Consider the following 23,847-nt stretch of genomic DNA (forward strand, 5'->3'; position numbering starts at 1 on the left):
GGGAAATAGTTTTTGCCAAAGTAATCATTTAGGTTCCTTAAGACTCCTCTCATTTGAAACTGGTGAAAAGAATAGCTGTATGGAAAAAAATATTTTTTTGGACTTATCTAAAAGAAATGTTCAATTATGAAAAACCAATGAAATACATTTTTCTTTTTATGTTGCATTTAATTTAGAAATTTCACCATCTTTACTGACCTAGAGTTTCTCTTTGGTCTGCAACGGTACTAAAAATGTTGTCATTAAAATTTTAGAGCCCCCATACAAACAACTCAAATCAACTCACCTTTTTGAAATGCCTGTTTGGTAAACCTTTGCCTCCTGTGGCCAAAATCAGTATTACCACAACAAACACTATAAAATCAAACCTGCAAACAGTTTTTATTCATCTGTTTTCTTAGACAAAAACAGTATGATAGTAAAATAATCTTTACAATCTTGTATGTATAAATTTCTTTATAAATGATAAAGAAAATTAGAAAGATGATACTGACTTTTTTAAATCTGTTCTTAAATCATAAAAAAAAAAGATTAACCAAACAGTCTTTCCTCTCTTCTAAGTTTTTGACCTCTCTTCTTCTCGCCCTCTAGTGGTCGGTCCTCTCTGTAAACACTGTTTCATGTCTTTACGGCGTCAGCACAGTACCACAGCACGCTAACTGACCAGAGTGTGCTGGTGTCATTTTCAGCTGTGGTCAGGGCTCATAAGAGCAGAGAGCATTTACGTAATGAGGTTGCATTAAGTGCTTTTATTCTTTCCACTGTTTAGACATGGGTTGGGATCAAATACAGCGGGATGTCGGTGGGAGGGAGTGCAGGGCTCGGAGGTCAGGCAGGGTGCTGCGAGCTGCCATCGTCACTGCTCCGTTGTTGGCACGGAGGGAATAGAGAAATACAAAAAGTAGTAAGAGAGGCTGGATGTGATACGGGGGGTAGAAAGAAGAGTGATGATGCTAAGAAGTGAGGAGATTAAGAGACAAAGAGAAAGGAATATGCATGTGTGGCTATGTGCAGACTGGTGTCATGGGAAGTTTGACTGTTGTTCACTATTAATAATCATTCACAGGCCCGCTAAATACAACACACAGTTTTTTAATAGCTCTGCAGGTCTCATGTCTGCTGTGTGCATTGATTCGGACTGTGGAGTCATAGTGGAAGCATTTAAGGAAGCCTATGTTGAATGATTAACTAAAGATTAATGGCGAGGGGGTGGGATTAGATAAATTCACAGTTCTTCCCACTCCTTTTCGAACATGTACCTACACATTTCTGTTGTATTTTGCACTATCATTTTGTGGGTTTATTTGTTTTGTTAAGCTTTTTGTTGAAATAAAGACTTCAGTCAGTCAATCAATACAGGGTCACTTTAATATTTATTTCAACAACCCCAAAGATGCAAATATCAACGAAATCCGGCATGTCCTGGACACATTTTAACTATAAATTAGGCACACTTGCTGACAACTACTGAAAAATCAAAATGGAGGTAAATCAGAAAATGCTTTATCAATGAAAACACCTGTGCATTGTTCAGCCAGGCCTGCCTTCACTTCCTATCAATTACCTTGTTGATTTTTTTCAATCCATCAGACAGCTGAAGGTACTGTACCCTTATAACAGCAACCCCCAACACAAATTAATATTATATCCCAGCTTCCACTTCATTTAGTCAGCTGACAGTTGTTTTTACAGTGCAGTTCAACAAGTAAATGATATGAGTGTAGATCAGAGGTGTGAAAAGTATTGACTAGGGTTTAAAAAGACTTCTTTAGAAGTTGAAGTATCAACTCAAGTTTTTTACTCAAGTAAAAGTGTTAAAGTTCTGGTTTCAAAACTACTTAAAGTATAAAAGTAAAAGTAATGTAAGGGGAAAAAATGTCATTAAGGACACAAGCTTAGGCCGCGCCACAGTGTGTAGGAATGATATCTGTTTATACTTCTCATCCAACCACAATCAAATTCACTCTATCCGGATGGCGTGATTTATCTGGATAGGTTTTTAATTTTTTTTGTGTTTTTTTGAACGATGACAAGATGGACTGAAAACAAGCCGAAATGAAATAGGAGTAATGAAGCTATTTTTAAAATATAAGGAGTAGAAAGTACAGATAATTGTGTGAAAATGTAAGAAGTAGAAGTAAAAAGTCAGCTGAAAAATAATCACTCCAGTAAAGTATAGATACCCAAAATTTCTACTTAAGTAAGGTAACAAAGTATTTGTACTTCGTTACTTGACACCTCTGGTGTAGATACATCTATTTGACCCTAAGATGACCTCCTCCACTCTTGAAGAAGCTCTACTCTGCTGTGGGTCATTTATGTATTTTTCATGCCACTGCTGACTTTTACCCTCCTCCCCCTCCTCCCCAGTATGGGTCAACTGGTCCATAGTTGGGAACAGGAGCCATTAGCAACATCTTGGTCAGCATTTTCTCTCTTTTAAAGAAGTGGGTTCGGCAGAAGGACAGCAGTGAGAGTGGTGGTTAATTATGAGGGAAAAGCTCCTGCACAGAGGGAACTAAATAAGGCTAGAGTTTCACATGGTGCGTCACTGAGGTGAAGATCTGTTTGAGCGAGGAGTGAGGGGGGGGGGAAAGAGGAGAACGCTTGTTATTTATGTAGTCAACGTAGCTTGTTACTTTGTGGGTTTCAATGTTATTCATTTGTTTTGTGTGGTTTCAGTGTCGACTTCCTTCAGACGGTCTTAACGTCCGCCTGTGCCTTTGTTTGTTGATATTCTGTGTACGTGTCGGTCATGATTTTGCGGCATAAACAGTAATACAGTTGGCCATGCAGCACTTAAGTGTGCTCATTGGAAAGTAAATGATAAACCCGCAGACTGTTAGCATCTCAGTGACATACAGTCCAGAGATCTTGATTATTTCACATCGACCATGTGGAAATAAATATCCTTCACACGGTGCAGTGCTCCAGCCAATAACTTCTTCCCACTGTTCTGTGTGTGTGTTTAGCAGATCGATGTGTGAGCCAGGAGGCTTATACAAACACAAAGAGTAGATAGGAGAGTAAAGTCGACATTATTGTACAGCGGACACCCATGGCACATTATGTCAGTAAAATGGATCCCTTTGTTGAAAGTGAAGTGACAACAGTGAGTTGAGGTTATTGCAGCAACATAAAGCAGAGACAGAGATGATCCATCTAGCCAATCATTGAAAGACATAATGAAATAAATATTAGTAAGATGCTTTTGTGTCAGCCTCACTTGACTACTGTAAAGCTCTTTATGTTCATGTTAGCAGCTGGTCCAGGAAGCTGCAGGTTTATTTGTTTTATTTTATTTGGAAAACACAAACATAGCATATTTCTCGTCTCTCCTGCCAATCCTTACTGGCTCCCTGTCTGCTCAAGGCTCGGCTCAGATTAAAGACGTTTTTAAAATACGAACTGATTTAAAAAAAAAAGAAAAAAAAATAATTGTGCTGCATTCGAGAAACTACACAAACACTCTCTCCAATCTGAAACATGCACACACTTCAGGATAAATGAAGGCACATCACACGGTGAAGGACACTGTTTAAATGATCATAGGATCGATAAATAAATATTTATGAGCTCATCAGGATCTTATCGGGAAACAGATGTAAACAAATGGACGCTGACTATGATCTGCAAAAGTGATGCTTTGAAGTGAAAACAAAACAAAGGTGGAAAGCAGATTGTGTGGTGATGATAACCTTTTTAAATGAACATCTCTCTTATAGGATGTCTGAAGGAGAACGGTTTCCTGACTTATTAAACTAAATGTCAATCACATTGTTCCACAGCAGCTAAAGTTGAGGGCAGTAGACGTTCAAATTTTTGGCATTTTCATAACCAGTTGTTTTGTAAAGAGGACACAGAAGACATTTTGTCATCTTTTAATCATATTCTTTGAGTTTATTATTTATGTTTTAACTTGTTCAAAGTAAACACAAGATGTTAAATTGCTTATAAATGTCAAAGTATGAAATTAAAGATTTATGGCTTTCAGTCTTGATTTTTCAAAAACGTCATCCCAGTGAAATGGAGGTTGGATCCGGTTATCACTTCAGAAAGGAAATGAATCAGGAAACACTGTTCTGATTGAATTGACTGACTTACTGTCTGATGTTCATTTCTAATGATCCAGTCGAAATATGATGCATCATATTGATTCTGTACAAGATAACTCTGAGGAAACTTTGTACATAATGTTTCCTGGAGATAGATTTGATCTTCAGATCTACATGAAGCTGTAGAGGTTCATTGTTTGTAATATGATCAAACATGACAGTCATGCAAACCTTCTGTACTGTTCTTTCTATGTGTTGTACTTCACAAGTGTTAACATAAATAAAGTGAGCGTGCTTGCTCATTTAATTACTTCTTCAAAGTAGACAAGATGACAATGAATCGGAGTGAAACTAGAAAAGAAAATACAAGCTGCATTTAGTAGTTGGCTATGAAACAATAGTAGAGTGTAAATCTACATTAAACTCCTATAAACTTAGAATAAATGTACATAAAATGTATCAATATAGATTATCAAACATGTAAACAACAAGTTTGACTTACAGCCATTGCTTTCTGAAGGACTCACACCAAGGATGACTTTGGATTCAACATGGAAACCCTTACAGACACCACCATGTTCCTTCTCTGTTTACACACTTTCTACTTTCTGTTTCCTGCTTCCTGTGTCTTCACAGATTTCAAAGTAAAGGAACAATAACTTTTTATTCAAACGACAATGAAACTTTGTCCTTTAACATATAAAACACATCAAGGGCAGAACACCTTCAGTATTTTATGTGCAGAGATTATGAATATAAGTCAGTGATGATTTCTGTGTCTCTGCGTTCCAGACATCATCGTTCTGATAGCGTCGGTTGCCGTGGTGTCAGCTGGTAGCCAGGGCAACATATTCGCCACCTCAGTCCTGCGGAGCCTTCGCTTCCTGCAGATCCTCCGCATGGTGCGGATGGATCGTAGAGGAGGAACCTGGAAGCTGCTGGGCTCGGTGGTCTACGCACACAGCAAGGTGGGATATCACAGATGGTAGTTAAACACATACACATGCTACATAGAAAATGTGAGTTTGGAACTGATGAACCTTCTTGGTGATGCTTTGCAAAACATGAGGTTGAAACTTTTTGACCTTCAGTGTAACGTCCAGATTATCTGCACAACAAAGCTGTTGTGTACAGTTTATGGTTTTAACAGGGAGCACAAAAAGTTACGCAAACTAAAACTGTCCTCACAGGAGCTTTAAATGGACGCTAGTAATTGGATCAAATTTGTGAAGCTTGAGAAAAAAATATATCTGCTGACTTTAAAAAGCCTCTTAATGTTTTACAAAAAGGTCCGTCTCTGTTTAAAGTACGCTATGTAAGCACTATTGGAAAGACTGATTAGGAGTTAGATCCATCATGCAGGGTTTGTCAGCAAAGGTCATTGAAAACTATATAATTTCATCCAGGTTATGGTTTCACTACCTTATCCAGAAAGTGTTCAAAGGAATTGATGTTTGAAGATGAGAACATGACACTCTGTGTCAGGCATCGTTCCAAATGTTGGGGTTTTAAGGACTCTCCAGAACTTAAGCCCTGATGCCGTATTATCTCATTCCATTGTTGTAATGACTTCCTTTTTGAAAATAACTGTTAGGTGGCGGTTATTTCTATAGTAGATGAACAATGATGAAATCATGAAACAGACTGTGGATCATCTTAGATTTATTTAGCCATGGTCAGACAACACAGAAACACAACACATTGACCAAGATCTCACAATCAGTGACGATCACTGGCAAAGTCACATTGTTGCTTATATTCTTCTAGAAGGTACAGCCCACAAATTCCTGGCTGCTTCGGTTCATCTCTAAAAGGCTAGAAAGAAGACATCACACTGACTCTTAAATATCAGACATATACATTTATTTAGTCTCAGTGTCACATTTCCTTCTCTGCTCACAACAGACACTTCAATCCAAATATAACTCTGCTTCTATCAGGTCTCTAACACATATGTATTACAGCTTCACAAACCTAAAAGAAGAATTACTCTGAGATGGTTGACACAATTTAAAGATATATACACAAAATTATCAAGATGAATGAATCGATGAAAATACATACTATCAATAACCAATCCTCATCCTGACCTTAGCTTGAAGCTTTACGCAACAAAATGTCCTGATCCCAGCCTAAAACCGGATACGTGTTCTTATTGACATTTCATGTTTTAACATGTGCTTTGGGACCAGAATCTCGTGCTACACCTGCTTCAGGTGGCATTTATGAGAAGAAAAATTATGGGAAGTGCTTGTCTGGTAACCTTTAACTCTCACTGTGAGTAGTAAAAAGCAAAAGGGACTTCACCTGTAGTGTAGGCAAAAAAAGATGATTGAAGCAGATTTAAAACAGACTCAATATAAGGTCACCCCTTAAATCCATTTCCATCACCTGGTCTATTTCATGAACATTTTGTCCTCAATCTTTATAGAAAAGCAGATTAAGGTTGATGCACAGTGAATAAGTGGTTTTGCATTAAAAGAAATTCTCTTGATTACAGTCTGACAGTTTCTTTTATCCTCTCTCTGCAGGAGCTTGTAACAGCCTGGTACATCGGATTTTTGGTTCTTATCTTCTCTTCTTTCCTCGTCTACCTTGTGGAAAACAAGTTCAACAAGGAATTTGCCACCTACGCTGATGCCCTGTGGTGGGGCACGGTAAGTTTGGGATGGGGGGGGAGGGGGGGTATACAGTAAATCTGTGCCTTGGGCTACAAAAGACTCAACAAAAAGTATACATGGTGGGTTGTGAAGATGAACATAAACCTACTTATGACTCTGACTCTAACATTGACTCTCTCCCCATCTTCAAACCCAGACTCAAAACCCATCTGTTCAAGATCGCCTAGTCACTCTAACATTTTAACTGTAATTACACAATCCTACATTTAATTTATTTTATTGTATGCTGATTTTATCCATCGTTGATTTTCAAATGTTGATTGCTGTACAGTGTCCTTGTGTGTTTATCATTATTATTATTATTATTATTATTATTATTATTACTTCAAAGCTTACTTTATACTTCAAAATGTTCTTTTACTTCATTCTATGTCTATACTATCAATTGCTAATTGTCTAAGGTCTTCTGCACCACAGTATGATGTTTATTTTGTAAATAAGGTGTAATAGAGGATGAAACATGATGAAGTAGGTCATGAATAAGAACATGGATACCTGTGATTGACAGGTTACTATAAGACACCCTGAGGAGTAAAACATTAGTTCACACAATGATGAATTGAGGTGACAGGGGCTTCGTCCATTTCTTATGAACAGTCTATGGTAAAGAAAAATCATAATGTCCATGATTGAACTGCTTGATATTTTATTCCTTTCACCTAGACTTTAAAATCTGTAGCTCTTTGGGATTCTGTTTTCTCATTTCTTTGGAACAGAAAAACACAAACTTACACTTCTTTGCATCAGATAAAGATTTCCACCTGTCTGCACGCCTGCAGTGCTCCCTCTTCTCTCCTGCATTAAATATGAAAATCTGAGTCTTCATTGGTTTGTTTATTGCCTCGGAACTTTGACAGCTCCTCCATAAACATTAGCTTCCATTAAACACCGTTTTCACAGCGGCTAAAGAGAAAAATCATGTTACCAAACTGGCTGTTTCATCGATGTGCTTCAAACCAAGGCCACAGACTCGCTGCTGTGAAGCCTTGACAGAGGTCTAATCCTCCAGATGAGATTGCACAGCCTGAAGGCATCTTTTCAAAGCATGCCTCTATGTGGCTCAACTCAATGCAGTTCTGCACACTGAAGACACTTTTACTGAAGTTAAATTAATACTGAGTTCTGAAATCTGTAACCGGTTGATCAAATTAACCCTCTTAACTACTTTTATTGATTTATAATGTATTCGTCGTGACCCCTGATGGAGCTTTATAAAACTGATTTAAAACGAGGATTATTAATGTATTTAAAACAAGATCTTTTTTTCCACAGATCACCCTGACAACTATTGGCTACGGGGACAAAACACCAAAGACATGGACAGGACGGATGCTGTCTGCAGGGTTCGCTCTCCTGGGCATCTCCTTCTTTGCCTTGCCAGCTGTAAGTCTGATTTTTAGTAATATAATCATTTTCTCTTTTTAATTGTCAGAGAGCGAGCAGATGTTTCAGTGTCATTCTGACACATCGCTGTGTGAAGCGCTGTTTTGCTGATGCCAAGTTATTTAGCCTACAATTCAAGAGCAGAGAGATGAAGTTTAACAAAATGTTGTTACACACCTGTGAGGACTACGCAGAATGAATATTAACTACTTTCTTCCCCTGCACTTCTAATGTGCAGAACTTTTGATACGTAGGTTGAAATGACTGAGTATATGAAGCACTTTAACCAAAGCAACGCAAGCTCACATGCAGTAAAGCAAGTTTCTAATTCTAACACATTAAATCACAGATTTTTATTTTTATATGTTGTTGTTTTTTAGATTTATTTTTTGGCTTTCTGTGCCTTTAATGTAAAGATAGGACAGTGGATAGAGTTGGAAATCAGGGAGAGAGAGAGTGGGGAATGACATGCAGGAAAGGAGCCACAGACTGGATTCAAACCTGGGGTGCGCGCACTAACCACTGCGCCACCAGCGCCCCCTATATGTTGTTTTTGTATGAAATAATCAAATGGGATAGTATGTACCGTATTACTTTTTTAACTGGTGTTTCTCACAGCTAGAATAGCGTCTTCTCAGTTATGACATATGAAGCTGAAATAAACTTTAAAAAAGTTCCAAGATTCCCCCGACAAAATAATTTTTAAAAAAGCTTATTACAGCAAAAAAAATTAATTTTGAGAATTTATTTTCTCAGTCGCCTTTAGGGCTTACATAACCTCCCTGCTAAATAATAAACATATTAAATACCTTTTCAGTTTTCTTTGAGTTACAATGAAGCCCTTCAGTGTTGCAGCAGCCTTCAGCATCACAATGATACTCCAGAGTCATTGGTGTACACATGCATCCAGTATTTATTTCTCTTGATATCCTACCAGGGTATTCTGGGCTCAGGTTTTGCCCTGAAGGTCCAGGAGCAGCACAGACAGAAGCACTTTGAGAAACGGAGAAACCCAGCAGCCTACCTCATCCAGGTAAGACAAACAGTCTGTTCTCTCGACGTGCTCGGGCTTCAAAATGAGAAACTTTATTGATTCTTTGCTTTTGTTCAAACAATAAACCTCAACATAGACATGAAGTGATTGTCTGCTTAATATACAGTGGTTAAATAAAAAGCCTTTAATGAATTTATAATTCTCCAGTTTCTCCTTCTCCTCCATGGACTCTAAATCCCTGAATCTACCTGAAAAGAAGCACATAGCCTGTTAGCTTCACTGTGTCCCGCCCTGTGCCCCCCTCAACCTCCCTCTGCAGATTAGCGCTCTAATTTGTAGGATTTTTTTTGGGCCTCTTCCACAAATTTTAAATTTAGAAAAAAGTTTAGAAAAGTCATTCGTACCCCCGCATATCTTGTCTGCTCCACACATTCCCTTCTTTCCAGCCTGACGTCACACATGTCCACATTGTGTTCCTCACCCTGTCCTCCTCGTCTATTTCTACGTTCACTTCCCCTTTTCTCCTCTCCTCCTCTCAACTGCTTTCGTCCCTCCTTTTCTTTTCTAATGTCCCCGTCTCCTTTGTGTCCTCACCTGCACTCCCTCCTGTCTTCTCCTCTTCTTCATCCTGTGCGTCCTCCATTTTGTACTGTACCAGGCCGCGTGGCGTTATTACTCCACCGACAGCGCCAGGCCGTACCTGGACGCCACGTGGCGGCACTATGAGAGCCTCCTGCCTCCCCACAGGCATGTATCTATGCCTGACCTTCGGCCAGCCACAGACGTGTGACACACATGTTTTTGGTTTCACTAATCAGATTTTTCAATTTGTTTCCTTTTTGTTTTTACTCTCCTCATCTTCTTCTTCATTTTCCTTCTGACTCCCTACTATACCTTTTTTTTTTATTCTTCCCTTATTAATTTGTTTATTTATTTTTGGGATGGGGGGTTACCATCTTTATACTTTCTTTTCCTCTTCCTGGTTTTGTGTATTCTGCATGCAGTGTGTTTGGCGTAGTTATGCGGCTGATGAGAACTCGGTTTCCATTGCTACCTGGAAGCCTCACTTGAAGGCGTTGCATACCTGCAGCCCTACAAAGTAGGTACAACTATGGCAGCTGTAGCTGTATACAGTTACTCTGCCACTCTTATCTTCCTGTATTTCAGTAATGTACATTTTATTTCTTTAATTCAGTCGAAATGTCTCCTTTGTCTTATTGTTATAATATTTTGCTTTTTTTAATAAGTGTAATAAAGTCCATCTTTTTTTATAAAAAATGGAATCACAACCATTCAAACAACATGACATTTCCACGCTCCTTTATTCTCCACATGAAATAACAAAAGAAACACAAAGGTTAAAAACAGTTTTTCCCCTGCTGTAATAATCTCAGGGAACATTACTCTCCACACTGAGACTGACTTGACAGCTCAATGGTTCAAGGTCTTTCATTGCAGTCATTTTGACAATTTCATTATTCACTCTTTTTAGGAATTTATATTCATGATGGCAATTTTGGGCCTCCATTAGCCGATCAGGATTTTTGATTTGCAGCACTTCACTCCCCTAAAACAGAGCCCTCAGTGGACTGATGCCCTGAACCATTCACTCACTTAAACTGGTAGAAATAAAGTAGTTCACTGGTAAGCTTGTTTCTCTGATTCTCCTCTTTCTTAGAGACTTCCAGCTGAGCTGCTGATAGCTTATCACACACACACACACACACACACACACACACACACACACACACACACACCACACACACACACACACACACACACACACACAAATCGCGCTGATCCCCCAGTTAAGCACATATATTGGCTTGTTAAACCTCACCACTTGTGTGAAAGTCAGTAATCATCAGTCAGAGATCTGAAATACACTGTAAGCATATACTGCACAGTCCTACAGTTAGAATGAACAGATCTCCAGTCACTCAGAGAAATCTTGTTGCAAGCGCTTCATTAGTTTGCCTTGTTAGTCTGCATCGACCTGCATGTTTCTATTTGTTTAAGTCCATTTACCCTGGAATGCTTGTTATTAATGGATACGTTAAAACACTGTTTTATTATTGAAACAGCTGGTGACAAAGGCCTTAAAGGGTAATACTGACGCTACCAGACCTGGACCTTTTATTTCATCTGTATTTGTATCAAATGACGTGTAAGGCAACAAAAAAGTTTAGAAATGTCTTTACACAACGTAAAACAGTCTGTAATGGCTGAAACATTATTCTTGGAAGGAAATTTCTTGTTGAATAGAGGATGACCTTTTTGTCTAAGAGTAAGGTGATTTTAACTCTCTTAAAAACACTTAGAAAAAAAAAACAGCTCCATTGACTAAAACGTTGATTTATCCATACAGACAAAGGTTGCTTTTTGTGCACCTTTGCCTCCAATGATTGTTTGTTGTTGTATTTTAGGATTTTGATGGTTACTTAAATATTATGTTTTGAGCCAATGAACACCAAAGTCACACAAACAAACATATCCAAGCAGTCAAAGGTAGACCAGAAACTCTTGTTTTGCAAAGTAAAAAATTAATGTTAATGGTGTTTTTTTTTCAAGAGAATAATTAACAAAAAGGGAAATATCTGTATGGATTACTTCTTTAATATTTCAAACCAATAGAATGCCAATCTGAGCCAGGCAGTGCAAAAAGAAGCACTTTTAGTGGTCATGTTTGTCATAGACATTTGGCCCATAATGTTACTGTAGCCATTAAATCACAGCCCATTTTGCAGCTGCTGGCTGATGTAATGTAGAACCCAAATATGTACAAAAATCGCTGTGATCTGAATTAATTCTTGTCGGTCCTAAATATTGATTGTAAATTCAATTACAATACAAATTTATTTAAAATGTCTGCACTGCATATTTTCACAACAGTCATTTTATTTTTGATGAGTTATGGGGAAATGGATTCAAAAGTGGTCTGCAACAAGTTCAACAAGCTTTAATGTGATCAGCAGTAAATGGACTCAAACAATCAGAGATACTGATGAAACACTGAACTGAAGTTTCATGAAAGGGTGCTTTCTCATTCGTCTCTTCTTCTTCTCTGTCGACTCTAGGAAGGAGCAGGGAGAGTCTACCACAAGGTTTGTGACTTTTCTTTTTCACTAAACACACATCTTCAATCATTCAGTAACAGGACTTTAAAAGTTGTCTTTGAATGACTAAACGATTCTAATCTTTTTTTTTTTGGTCCTGTATAGCTACTTGTACTTAAGAAATAATATCTGATTACTTTGTGTTCCTCCAAAAAAAAAAACATCTTTCTTTACTTGATATTATTTTTAAGTTTGACGCTGAGTTTACATGTGTGTGTTCTTTAATACTTGGGGGGGGTTTCAAAGTGGATTCATCAGAATTTGCTCCACTTTGAGGTTGATAAGAGCAGTAAAAATGAACCAACAGCCTAAAGGCATTCTCTTAAATCATCACAAGAGGATAGTATGATGATATTGTATTTGCAGTTATGAAACTCTGAGTCCATGTTTCTTCACACTTTTTATCAGTGGTGTGATACACAAATGATGCAACATGATTCTACAGAAATTAGCAAATTTATTGTGCCTTGACCAAAGCAACAATGTCACTGTCACACTTAAATCTAAGAGTCTGGTCATTTATTATGACACTGGTGGAGAAATCAATGGGACACAAAAACATATTTACATCTCATCCCATATTTAAACATTCTGTACATAACATTACTTAACTTCACATACGTACAGATATTTGATGATTTGAGTTTAATAATAACCCGATGCTAAATCTGAATAATCCAAACATTACCTGTCACCAAGCCTAATCATGACTAAACTTCTTCTTGACTTTTCAGCTGCGTTGGAAACTATAACACATTACTGTGCATGCCACCACCACGTTGTGATATTTTATTAGTTTAGTTTACCAGATTGCAAAGGTAGCAATAGAAAGTGAAGCAGGTGAACATGTCGGCAGTCAGCCTTGCCTGCAAGGATAGAATTCATCCCACACAATCTGAAGCACCTCTTACCAACTACAGATAATAGCTGCAGCCTTAACCTATGGCTGTGCTGTGTGCTTTTTTTTTGCAAGCCCTGAACTTCAAAATGCACATCTTTACTGCAGAGCCAGAGGTGATTACAGCTACAGTGTTCAGTTCAATTTAAGTCATCCATAGGGTTATTATTATTTAGGGTAACATATCATAGAAGTGTACTGTAAAGCTTCAGGACAAAAACAAATCCTGAAACAGATGAAATGGATATACATCATGATTCCCTTCTGTGAACTGTCAAGTGTCTGTCTAAAGGTTGGCAGCTTCACACCGGTGACTCAGGCACTTGTTGCCATGGCCGAGCTGAATTCACACAGTTAAATGAGGGATATCGACATGAAGTACTGAGTCACCAAATTGCTGCCTTTTTTTTCAAATGCTGCTGCAGTTGTTCGTTTTCCTCTCCTCAGCTCGACGGCCTCTGTTCTGCTGCTTCTAAATGTCAGTGGTCGACAGTTTGAAGTACACAACAGAAACTGTTGTGTACTTCATAGCCTGCGTACAGCTTCACAGAGGATTATTACATTTACATGTCGCACATTTGACCTTGTTGTTTGCATAATCCTCTTTGAATCCTTATATTCAAGAGAACAATAGTGAGAGCCTTTATTTGTTGTGTGTTTTTCAATGACATCATCATGTTACTTCACATGTGGTGTGAAACTTGACAGCAGGGTGCAGCCGAGATAAGAGCGCAGGAAAACATGTTTAAATGGATCTAAAATAGAATACAAAGAGCATTTTAAGCTAGGACATAACATAACATGCTGTAGATTTTAATGGTATGAAGCACTTAAAAAATCTTCAATAAATTATGTCTGTGTAGGTTCTCAGTTATCCAGATCATGGTGAATTTGAAGCATGATCCAAAGGCAACTGGACTGCTTGAAGATCTTCAATAAATTACTTCACAATTTGATAATATGCAAATGTATGTACTTTTTTCTTTTTCTTTTTAGATTTATTTTGGGGCTTTTGCCTTTACTTGGACAGGACAGTTGATAGAGAAATCAGGGGAGAGAGTGGGGAATGTCAGAGGTCACACTTGAACCCGGGCCGCCTGCTTGGGAGGACTACCTAACCGCTTGGCCATCTGCGCCACATGGACTGTATTTCTGTTGCATTTACAATGTGCTCAGAAAAATAAGCATATATCAAATAAACAAAATGTGCTCAGTTTAAATAACCTCTGTTCCTGTTTCTACATTTGCATTTGATCAATATGGTTTTTTTTGTGTTTGATGAACATAAATCGATTTTTAAAAAGTAAATTTTTTTCTTGATTTATGGCACAATTTGAATACTTTCTTCAATTATTATGAACTATTATGACATACATGACCCTTTAGCTCAGGTTGGACAGATTGTAAGAATATGAAACATCATAAGAGCTGGTATCTTAACAAGCAAAAATATAAAATATTTTGATCTGCATGTACAAGGAAGTAAGGAATCAGGATTAAAAGAAATTTGTCAAGTCATTTGAAACATAAAACACAAAACAGGGAGTAAGAAGTACAGTTTAAAAAGGGTTAAGAAAGTCAAATAAGCACAATGTTTCCCCTAACTACATTCAGAGGTCAATATTTCCCCTCCTCTGGTTCTGCATCATGTAACACATCACCGTATGTCTATCTCCTCTTGGTTCCTTTAGTAAAGTTCTTAGTAATAAACAGAAGCTACTGAGGAGGCGTACCACTTGGAAACATAGGTACACAGCATTTCTGTTCGGGTTACGTGCCGCTTTTATTTGGGAATGCTGACTAATTCTTGGTGCATGGGTCTGTAGGCGGCAGAGAGCAGGTGCAGAGGTGTTGCAGGGAGACATCGGTCTCATTTATAGTAAAACACTGTCTGCATTTGTTTGATCTTTGCCTGAGCAATGCGCTACTTCTGCCTGTTGTGTCTCTGGTTTGACTGCATCTGTTTAGAGTGTTTAGAACAATTTCTGGTCTCTGCAGAATATCTGGAGAAAGATAAGTTATAGCTCTATCCTAAGAGTAGAGAGATTTATTTTTCTTTTTTTACTTCTTAGACCATCACTATATTTTCACAAGGAGCTTCTAGTGTTGGAACTCCCTAGATCATCTAACAGTGTAGGTCATCTCTGAAATCCTCTTCCTTTAATATTGTCATAATATTAAAAGAAAAATGCTTATTAATTTTAAAAAAATCCTACATTTCCATAAGCACACTCATCATATTTTGAGTCACAAACCATATTTCTGAAATCCCTGATCTAAACATGAAGCCTATTTATCCACACCTGAAAATAGAGTTGCACCTATTTTGTTGCTACTTCTGAGAAATAACTTGGCCCTCTTAAACAAATAATGATTTAGTACATTGTACTTTAATATTTAGTAATGAAGAAGGAGCCGATTAGATGGACTAAAGGTCAGAACTGTAGAGTGACATAGAGACACAGACACTAGTGATGCAACAATTATTCAATTAATTAATATAAAGAAAATGATTGGTAAATATTTTGATATGGAAAGAATTTTCAATGAAATGTTGAACACTTTGTCTCCTGAGAATTGTGATGATCTTCTTTTTTAAAAGAGTATATTATAGTATGGTTAAAACAAGCATCAGATCACTGACATGATAATTAGTTGTAGCTGTAAGACGTACTGTACATCTGTTTTGGTCTCTTCAATTGATTTGTTGACAGTTAAGATAAAGATACAACTCTTTCCCTTTTATTCATAACCAAACATGTCAAATCCTCTTTTAAATGAGCCATGCCTGATGCTTTTGCGCTGCCTTTGCATGCATGTTATTATCTCTATAAGTGCACAAACTCAGAATCAGCCACTCCTTTACTTTTTCTACATGTCATTTTCATTTGTCCTTACTTCCCACAATCATTTTTCCATCACTTTCTCCTATAAAGCGCACCCTTTCAGCACATGTTTCATTGACATCATCACATTACATTATGTCTAATCAACCACACGATCACTGTTCATTCACATAGAATAATATGATGTAGCTGATTACATACATACAACAAGGCTCAAACAACACATGATATCTAACCTATGCTTGCATTTTTTTTGTGAAGCAGCTGCTGCAATGCTATGATGCATGCTCCCTCTCTACATCTCCCCCTGCAGCTCTTAACTGTTATATTGGCCAATAAAGTTCTGAATGATGAATGCCAAAAGATACTGTAAATGAACAGCATTTGAGCTTATAATAATATTTATGGAGTTGCCTTTAAACTTCACTCACCTTGATTATATCTTTCTCTGTCTCTGTCTGTCATTCCACCCCATGACATCACTTCTTTTCTTTTTCCTCTCCTCACTCAAACTTCCCTCCTTTTCCATTTCCTGTTTCACCGCACAGTCAGAAGTTGAGCTTCAAGGAGCGGGTGAGGTTGGCGAGCCCCCGAGGTCAAAGCATCAAGAACAGGCAAACGTCCTCAGTGAACGACAGGCGCTCGCCGGTGGCTGAGACTGGGACAGAGAGCACCAGCCCCGCGAAGGTGCAGAAGAGCTGGAGCTTCAACGACCGCACACGTTTCAGACCCTCACTCCGCCTTAAGAGCCAGTCCCGCTCCACCACTGATGGTGAGTCGTTCTGTCCCATTTTTTATTTATCCCACAAAGGGGAAACTTATATTGTTACAGCAGCAAAGAGCAAAGGTTGCAAACAAACAGTGAACACAGTACAATTTAAACAAAAAAAAGAAAAATCTTAAATGTGCAAAAAAATAGATAGATACCACAAAATAGATTTAAAAATAAAAAATAAAAAAGGCTCAGGCTCACTCAAAGTGACAGACAAAACTGCAGAAATGTTTCTTACAAAAAAATAGTAGGAGTTTGTTTAAGGTAGATCTTTATAAATGATTAACCAAAAACAGCTGTTATGTTACCCTGTTCAAATTGAAATGCGAAGCCACGTCAATATGCATGTTACAAATAATAAAAACTATAAAACTAATGTCTTCTGTGTGGTAGAATTACCTTTAGTGGAGTCTGGTAGCTTTAAGAGAGTCATGTACCTAATGTTTTTTTTTCTGTTTTTGTTTGTTTGTTTGTTTAAAAAAAAAATGCTAAATGGACTTGAGTTTATAAAGCGCTTTTCTAGTCTTCTGACTGCTCAAAGCGCTTTTACACTGCATGTCACACCTACACATTCACACACTGATGGTAGTGATCGCTATGTAGTATCATCCATTAGTAGTAACTAATCCCATTCATACAACACCACAGCAGAGGGAGCACTTCGGGGTTGAGTGTCTTGCCCAAGGACACATCAGACATGTTGCCCAGCTGGGGACTGAACCCCCGACCCTCTAGGCGGCGACTCAACTGAGCCACAGCCCACCCTAAAAAAACAACATAACATACAGAGATGATCCCTTTAAAAACATAGAGCTCTTGTCAGTGGTGGGTATAGTGCAAATATGCTGAGATAAACATGATAATAAAATATGTAATTATGTAAAAGATGGTTAATTTACATGAGGTAGAGTCTTTTTCTCAGTATTTTGTAAGAGTGGTCATGTATTGATATCAGATAAGGATAATAATAGTACAGTATTTACATGATTAAGTTATTGACCCTAAAATAAATTCAAATAATCTTATGTACATTCACAGTGCCTCTTTGGTTTCAAATTTACCAGAATTTCACAGACACAGTTCTGACACAGTGTGACTATTGAGCGTTCTTCAGAGTGACAGCCTGGAGGAAGAAACTGAAACTGAAACTGAAACTGAAAATATTGTATCCATATTTAAACTCATTAATCTAAACTAGAAATCTAATCTAAAAAATTGCCAAATAGAAATCTAATAATGTAGCTTTCATTTTTCTATCAAATCACTTACGACTGCATCATATAGTGACCTTCAGGAAGAAATTCAATTGATAGTTTTTGTCAAAAAAGTAGCAATACAGTAACTACAGTAAAACTATATTTCTGAGATTTAGCTGAGGTTGTAATTTGCCAGTAAAACAAAGGTATTGAGGGGGGGGAAAAAACGTCATTGAGAGAAAATTAATGATGCAACACATTGGATTTAGCAATATCTAAATGGTCCTTCATTTGTGTTCACTCTGTCCCCAACAGCAGAATCCAACATGGCCGGAGAGGATGGCTTTGATGATAAGGGCTGTCACTGTGAGATCTCAGTGGAGGACCTGCTACCCTCAGTCAAGTGTGTCATTAGAGCCGTCAGGTGAGGCCAATAATAAGACTTCCTCTTTCAATCAAACTAATCCTGTGTTTTTCTATGCCGAGGCTGCATGCAAACAAACCCTGATTACAACCCCCTGCCTACTAATACCTCTGCTGATTGGTCGTGTTTGGGGAATTTAGATGACCAGAAGTATTTTTTAGATCATCTTTGGTTTGTGTAATTGGATACAGAATGTTTCTAAGTGAGCATTATCATACCCTATATAGTCCAATCAGTGTATCCCACAATGCATTATGAAAAGTAGTTTCCAAGCTATGGTCACTTTCCAAGCTATATATATATATATATATATATATATATATATATATATATACCATCATGCATTGCAGTTTAAAGCTTTTTCAAGTGTAGAGTGGCGTTTGGCTGCTCAAAGACGGACTAGAAGAGTGATCAGCACATACACCCAACACAGAAACACAGAAAAGTTCAGATTTTGGAGCATTTAACCTGAAATGCTAACCTGATGCAGACACGGGATTACAGCAGGAAGCACAAATAAATGAGTTTTCATTATATATTAAAAATGATATATTTTATATTGATTTATTATTTTAAATGTTTTGTGAAATACACTCAGTATAATGTAAGTCATCAATGGAAATCAGGCTGTTAGTTACCACTATTATTGATCCAGTTTTAGTTGTGTGGCAGCAGTGACGTCACAGTCTGATTGCACTATATAGTCCACTACATTTAACTCCCTATATAGTGGATAAGGTGTGAGGAATGAGTGTGTTTAAAAGGGCCCTAAAAACCCATTTTTTTAACAAAGCCTTCTGCTTGTTCTTTTAGTTTCGTTAGTTGCTTAGTTGATGAAATTTGTTTTTTATTTCTATTTTATTTTTTTCTGTCGCACTTTGAGATTTTCTTTGCAAAAATGTAAAGTGCGTTACAAATCAAATGTATTATTATTATTATTATGTGTGATTAGCTCCTGTAAACAAGTGAAAGCTAGAGGTTGGGATTGATTTAATGCTTCGTCATGTCATCATGCTAATCCAGCTAGTGTTTGGGCCTCAATAGTATTAGAGAATGCAAACCAATGCACACATGGCTACCTGTGGCAAACAGTCTCTTCTGTTTCTACATTTTTCCTTCATTTAATTTCCAACAGGCAGTAAGATTGAGGTCTGCATAAAATGGTTCAAATAAACTTCACATGTTAAAAGCGTTTCAGAATTGAGTCTTTTCAAAGTCTTCTCAAATAACGTAACATGACAGCATAATGACACAGGACCTGAGATACTCTGATAACTCTTTTATTCCTTTGTTTTTGAGTGACTACCTGAGTGTGCGTGAAAGAAGCCTGTAGCTTCACCTCCACTTTAGGCTGCAAATCTTTGATTCTACCTTTTTTCTCAAGGACTCATGAGCTCTCACTTTCTGCCAGTTTGCCCTGAATTTAGTGTGACTCTACAGGAGGGGGACATTAAGACATCTTCAGTTTTACACACACTCTTTAAGTAAGCAGCCACAAACTGCTTCGGTGTGAAAAGGTCATGCATGCAGTTACACACAAATAGAAGACATAGAAGAAAATGACAAAAATAAAGTGTTCATTAGATGCTATCTGTAAAACATCTCAGGTTCAGGGATGTTAGTGACAGTCGTGCAAATTGTCTTGTATGAGAGCTCCCCCCTGTGGCTGACTTTTGCATATCTTTGTGCAGAATAATGAAGTTCCATGTGGCCAAGAAGAAGTTTAAGGAGACGCTACGTCCTTATGATGTGAAAGATGTGATCGAGCAGTACTCTGCCGGTCACCTCGACATGCTGTGTCGTATCAAGAGCCTGCAGACCAGGTAGGCATGACAACACAGAGCATGATCACAATCAGCTGACAGTTTGAATCCTTTATATGTTGCTTTCACTATAAGAGCTGTTTGACCACACTATAGCTCATCTGTATCCTTGTGTGTATGTGTGCACCCATACCTTATGCATGTATGGGTATATTTGTGTGTTTTTTGAACGTCTGTTGTTCTTGGCATTTTGTGATTTTTGTATTTATGTGTGTGTATGCACGTGTACCTCTGCGTGCCTGTGTTTCCTTTGCTTTCCTCACAGGCTGGACATGATAGTAGGCCCACAGACCCTGAGCAGCAGAGCCAAGACCTTTTCTGCCCCCTCCCTGCCTGTTTATTACAGCCAGGGCAGAAAGAACTCCACACAGGGGTCAGAATAGCCCCCGCGTCTTTAACATGATAACAGGGTTCAGTTTGCTTTTTTTACTCAGTCGATTCAAGAAGAGATTTTGTATTAAAAATTCTGCAAAAACAAATATTGTACATGGAAGTTAAATTATAGCTTCTTCTTTGAAACCACTGATCTTAAAAGTGAAATGAAACCTTGCTTCACGCATGTCTGTCATGTTTGCTCTTTTATAACACACTTCTCTCCTTAGTATAAATTATCCTTAACCAATGACTAACACACTGTTCAATACATATTGACTTTTGTTTTGGCATGTTCTGTGTTTATCTGAGGACAAATCATAGACTGTATACAAGAAGTTTACTTCCTCTGGGTTTTAAAAAAGTAGAGCCAATGAAGGACCTCCTTAAACCCTGCATTCTATCTAACGACCAATAGGGGGCTCCTTTTTGGAAGAAGAAGGCTGAGCTTCCCAATCCGTCTTTTTCTTTTGGCCTTGGCTTTCACTTTATCCACTTCTTATATACAGTCTATGAAAAGAAATCTGGTGGATTCTGGGATTTTTATTGAAATCAGGCTGGATTACATATCACTCAGAAATATGCTCTTTAACACACACAGCCCTGTAACTCAACCATCTTCACATATACAAACCAAATTCTAAAATCACAAAGTTCTATGTCTTCCAGTAACTTGAGTTTTTTTTTTAATCAACAAAGAAATCCTTCCCCTTCGATCTGTATCTATCACAGACTGTTAACAGGCCTGTTACATACTCAAGATAGGATTGAGAAACTGTATCAAACTTTTTAAAAATGTTTTTAATGATGACTTGCAATTTTTTTCCAACCATAACCGATGATGTTATCAAATGCTGGAGGTACAAAAAGAATTAAATCAGTAGTCACCACAAGCATATTGATGCTTTTGCTAATGCTTTTTACAGGAACAATTCCTGTATCTTCAATCTGTTGTACCTACAAGTCATAAAGACCACAAATAATCTAAAACAAGAATACTGGAATTCCCCTTTTGGATTTTTTTTAACACAAATCTTCTGAAACTCACTGGATTGAACATAATAACAACAGTACGATGTTCTTGATAGTCTGATTTTTTGTTGTGAATTGTTTGACTCACACACTTTAGTCACATAATATCGTAGTTGACAAAAAATGTTTTCTCCAACCAATATTTTTTCTAAATCCAGTGAGAAAGGATAACCTCTTGTTTGCCTGAATTTGCTGAAACACTTGTGGTGATCTATTATTCCGAATCAGTTTGAAGCTTCATTTCTTTCTGTGGGCTGCCTCGTTGATCTCTTCTTTGTCCCTTTTCTCTTCTACCTTCTATTAATTTCTACTTGTGTTTGCATGTGCTTGTGTGTGATGTCGTATGCTTGTGCTGTGTGTGTGTGTGTGTGTGGGTGTGTTTTGCAGAGTGGACCAAATCCTAGGGAGAGGCCAGATCCCTCTGGATAAGAAGATTCGAGAGAAGCTGCTGTCTGATGGAGATATTTTAGAGGATATGAGCATGTTGGGTCGCGTCTGTAAAGTGGAGAGGCAGGTCTGTGTTCTGCTCCTTTTCTTATTTCTTTTATATCAGTGTTTTTATCTCGTTATGTCTGTGTCAGGGAACCAGTATGCATCTCCTCGACATATTTGTGTGGATATGTTTTCTGGAACAGATCCAATCCTCCAGAGTGCAAAAGCCTGCAGTTGATATTTACAGAGGCATTGAGAGGCAAATAAGAAACAAACCTTGTCATCTGTTTTGTCAGACCAATCAGTGTAAGAATTGTTTCCCCTCCTGCATTTATGAAAATGAGTTAACCTATACATTCTTCTAACTTCTCCTAATAGAAAAATACATGTGTAGACAAAATAAAGCCAGTGGTTAGAGTCCATGAAGGAATTAACAGAGCTGAAGGAGTAATGCTTTAGTCTCATTTCAAACATTGGGTAGTGGTGCACATCTCTTCTGGCCAACAGGAATACTAAAACAACACTTCAAAACATTAGCCTTCACCAAAGGCTTTTTTTCACAAAAAAAAAAAAAAATTGATATCTGTGCAAACTGTTAAAAAAAATCATAAAAGGGAAAAATGTAATGTGATCTTAAGAGTTTTTTCTCCTTTTTTTTCTGCCCACCAAAACCTTATCATCCTGTTCTTAAAGGCTTTATATGTGATTTTTTGATCCAGCAGATGTCGCCCTTGAGCACCAGCATGAAACCAAAACAACTTGTGCTGCATTGTTGTGTTAGCATGCTAATGCTAGCTATCTTTATTATGCTCGTATCGTCACACTGCATGTAAATTTACCTGAAATGAGCGTGATCTAGAAACACAGTTAAGCAGTGAGTACAGTATGTTATTCTTCTTTTCTCTAGTCCCTCAATTAAACAACTTTTATACACGAGGGGAGGAGTCAGCCGGCCGTCCCGGCGATGTAAACAAAGTGAAGATAGGACTCTGAAAACTCTGAAAGCATCACAGACAGTGGGACTCGGGTGTTACACCCATTGTAGACAGTCATGACTCACAGAGTTATTTTCAGAGGATATACTTGATTTATATTATATTTAAGTGAGAAAAATCACATATTAAGACTTTAAAATCTGATATCAGGGACATGTTAAGACTAGCTTAGCATAATGACTGGAAATTAAGTCAAACATTTAGCTTGAGCCAGTAAGGAATAAAGTAAAACTATGCCAAGTACTAATTTATGGTTGCCAATACGTATGTTATATCCCATTACGTTTCTCTATTTGGTTGATACTCAAGAATCTCAGTCTGAAGACGTTAGCTCAGTCTGTTTGTAAGATGAGGATTAAAAAATATCAATCATCCCTTGAATGAATTCAAAATGATCAAGTCGAGACTTCCAGTAGTGTTAACAGCCTGCCATGTTGTTTCATGCAACTAATGTTATGAACTGTTGACCTTTAGGGCCCTCTCTCAGAACCGACCAGCTATTGTCTAACAGTAATAAAGCCGTTTAGAAGACGACTATCTTTTTGGGATTAGGTGTGCCCTGCTGGCCAAGACTTCCTTCGCCATACTTTGCCATGGTCTGACTTGCAACTTCACAAGTGAGAATTTAGTTGGATTTAAGAGATCACATCCCAGAGCAGATTTTTAGTTGCACTGTCATGCAGATAACCGTTTATAGAGATGAGTCAAAAGTGGAAATATCTTCAGATGGCTGCCGATGATTTCAGGGATAACTCAGGGCTGATGAGCTCTGCTTATTTTGCTCTACACATTTTTACCCCTACTGTACAGACAAGCTTAAGTCTGCTG

At 37.7% G+C, this 23,847-nt stretch overlaps 1 protein-coding gene across 5 annotated transcripts in view; it reads left to right on the top strand.

Moving 5' to 3' along the window:
* kcnq5b (potassium voltage-gated channel, KQT-like subfamily, member 5b) overlaps positions 1-23,847 on the top strand; it is a 118,869-nt gene that overhangs the window by 92,285 nt on the left and 2,737 nt on the right. Inside the window, exons 4-15 of one of the 5 annotated variants that reach the window (XM_065965876.1) lie at positions 4,848-5,023; positions 6,587-6,712; positions 8,009-8,119; positions 9,057-9,152; positions 10,118-10,212; positions 12,191-12,217; positions 14,819-14,875; positions 16,522-16,745; positions 18,257-18,365; positions 20,057-20,188; positions 20,454-20,561; positions 21,980-22,106. In XM_065965876.1, the coding sequence (XP_065821948.1) occupies positions 4,848-5,023; positions 6,587-6,712; positions 8,009-8,119; positions 9,057-9,152; positions 10,118-10,212; positions 12,191-12,217; positions 14,819-14,875; positions 16,522-16,745; positions 18,257-18,365; positions 20,057-20,188; positions 20,454-20,561; positions 21,980-22,106 (1,388 nt within the window). The remainder of the gene's footprint in view (positions 1-4,847; positions 5,024-6,586; positions 6,713-8,008; positions 8,120-9,056; positions 9,153-10,117; positions 10,213-12,190; positions 12,218-14,818; positions 14,876-16,521; positions 16,746-18,256; positions 18,366-20,056; positions 20,189-20,453; positions 20,562-21,979; positions 22,107-23,847) is intronic. The other 4 variants (XM_065965911.1, XM_065965944.1, XM_065965975.1 and 1 more) reach the window with 4 other exon arrangements.

Source organism: Labrus bergylta, chromosome 1, assembly GCF_963930695.1.
Source record: "Labrus bergylta chromosome 1, fLabBer1.1, whole genome shotgun sequence".
Lineage (NCBI taxonomy): Eukaryota > Metazoa > Chordata > Actinopteri > Labriformes > Labridae > Labrus > Labrus bergylta.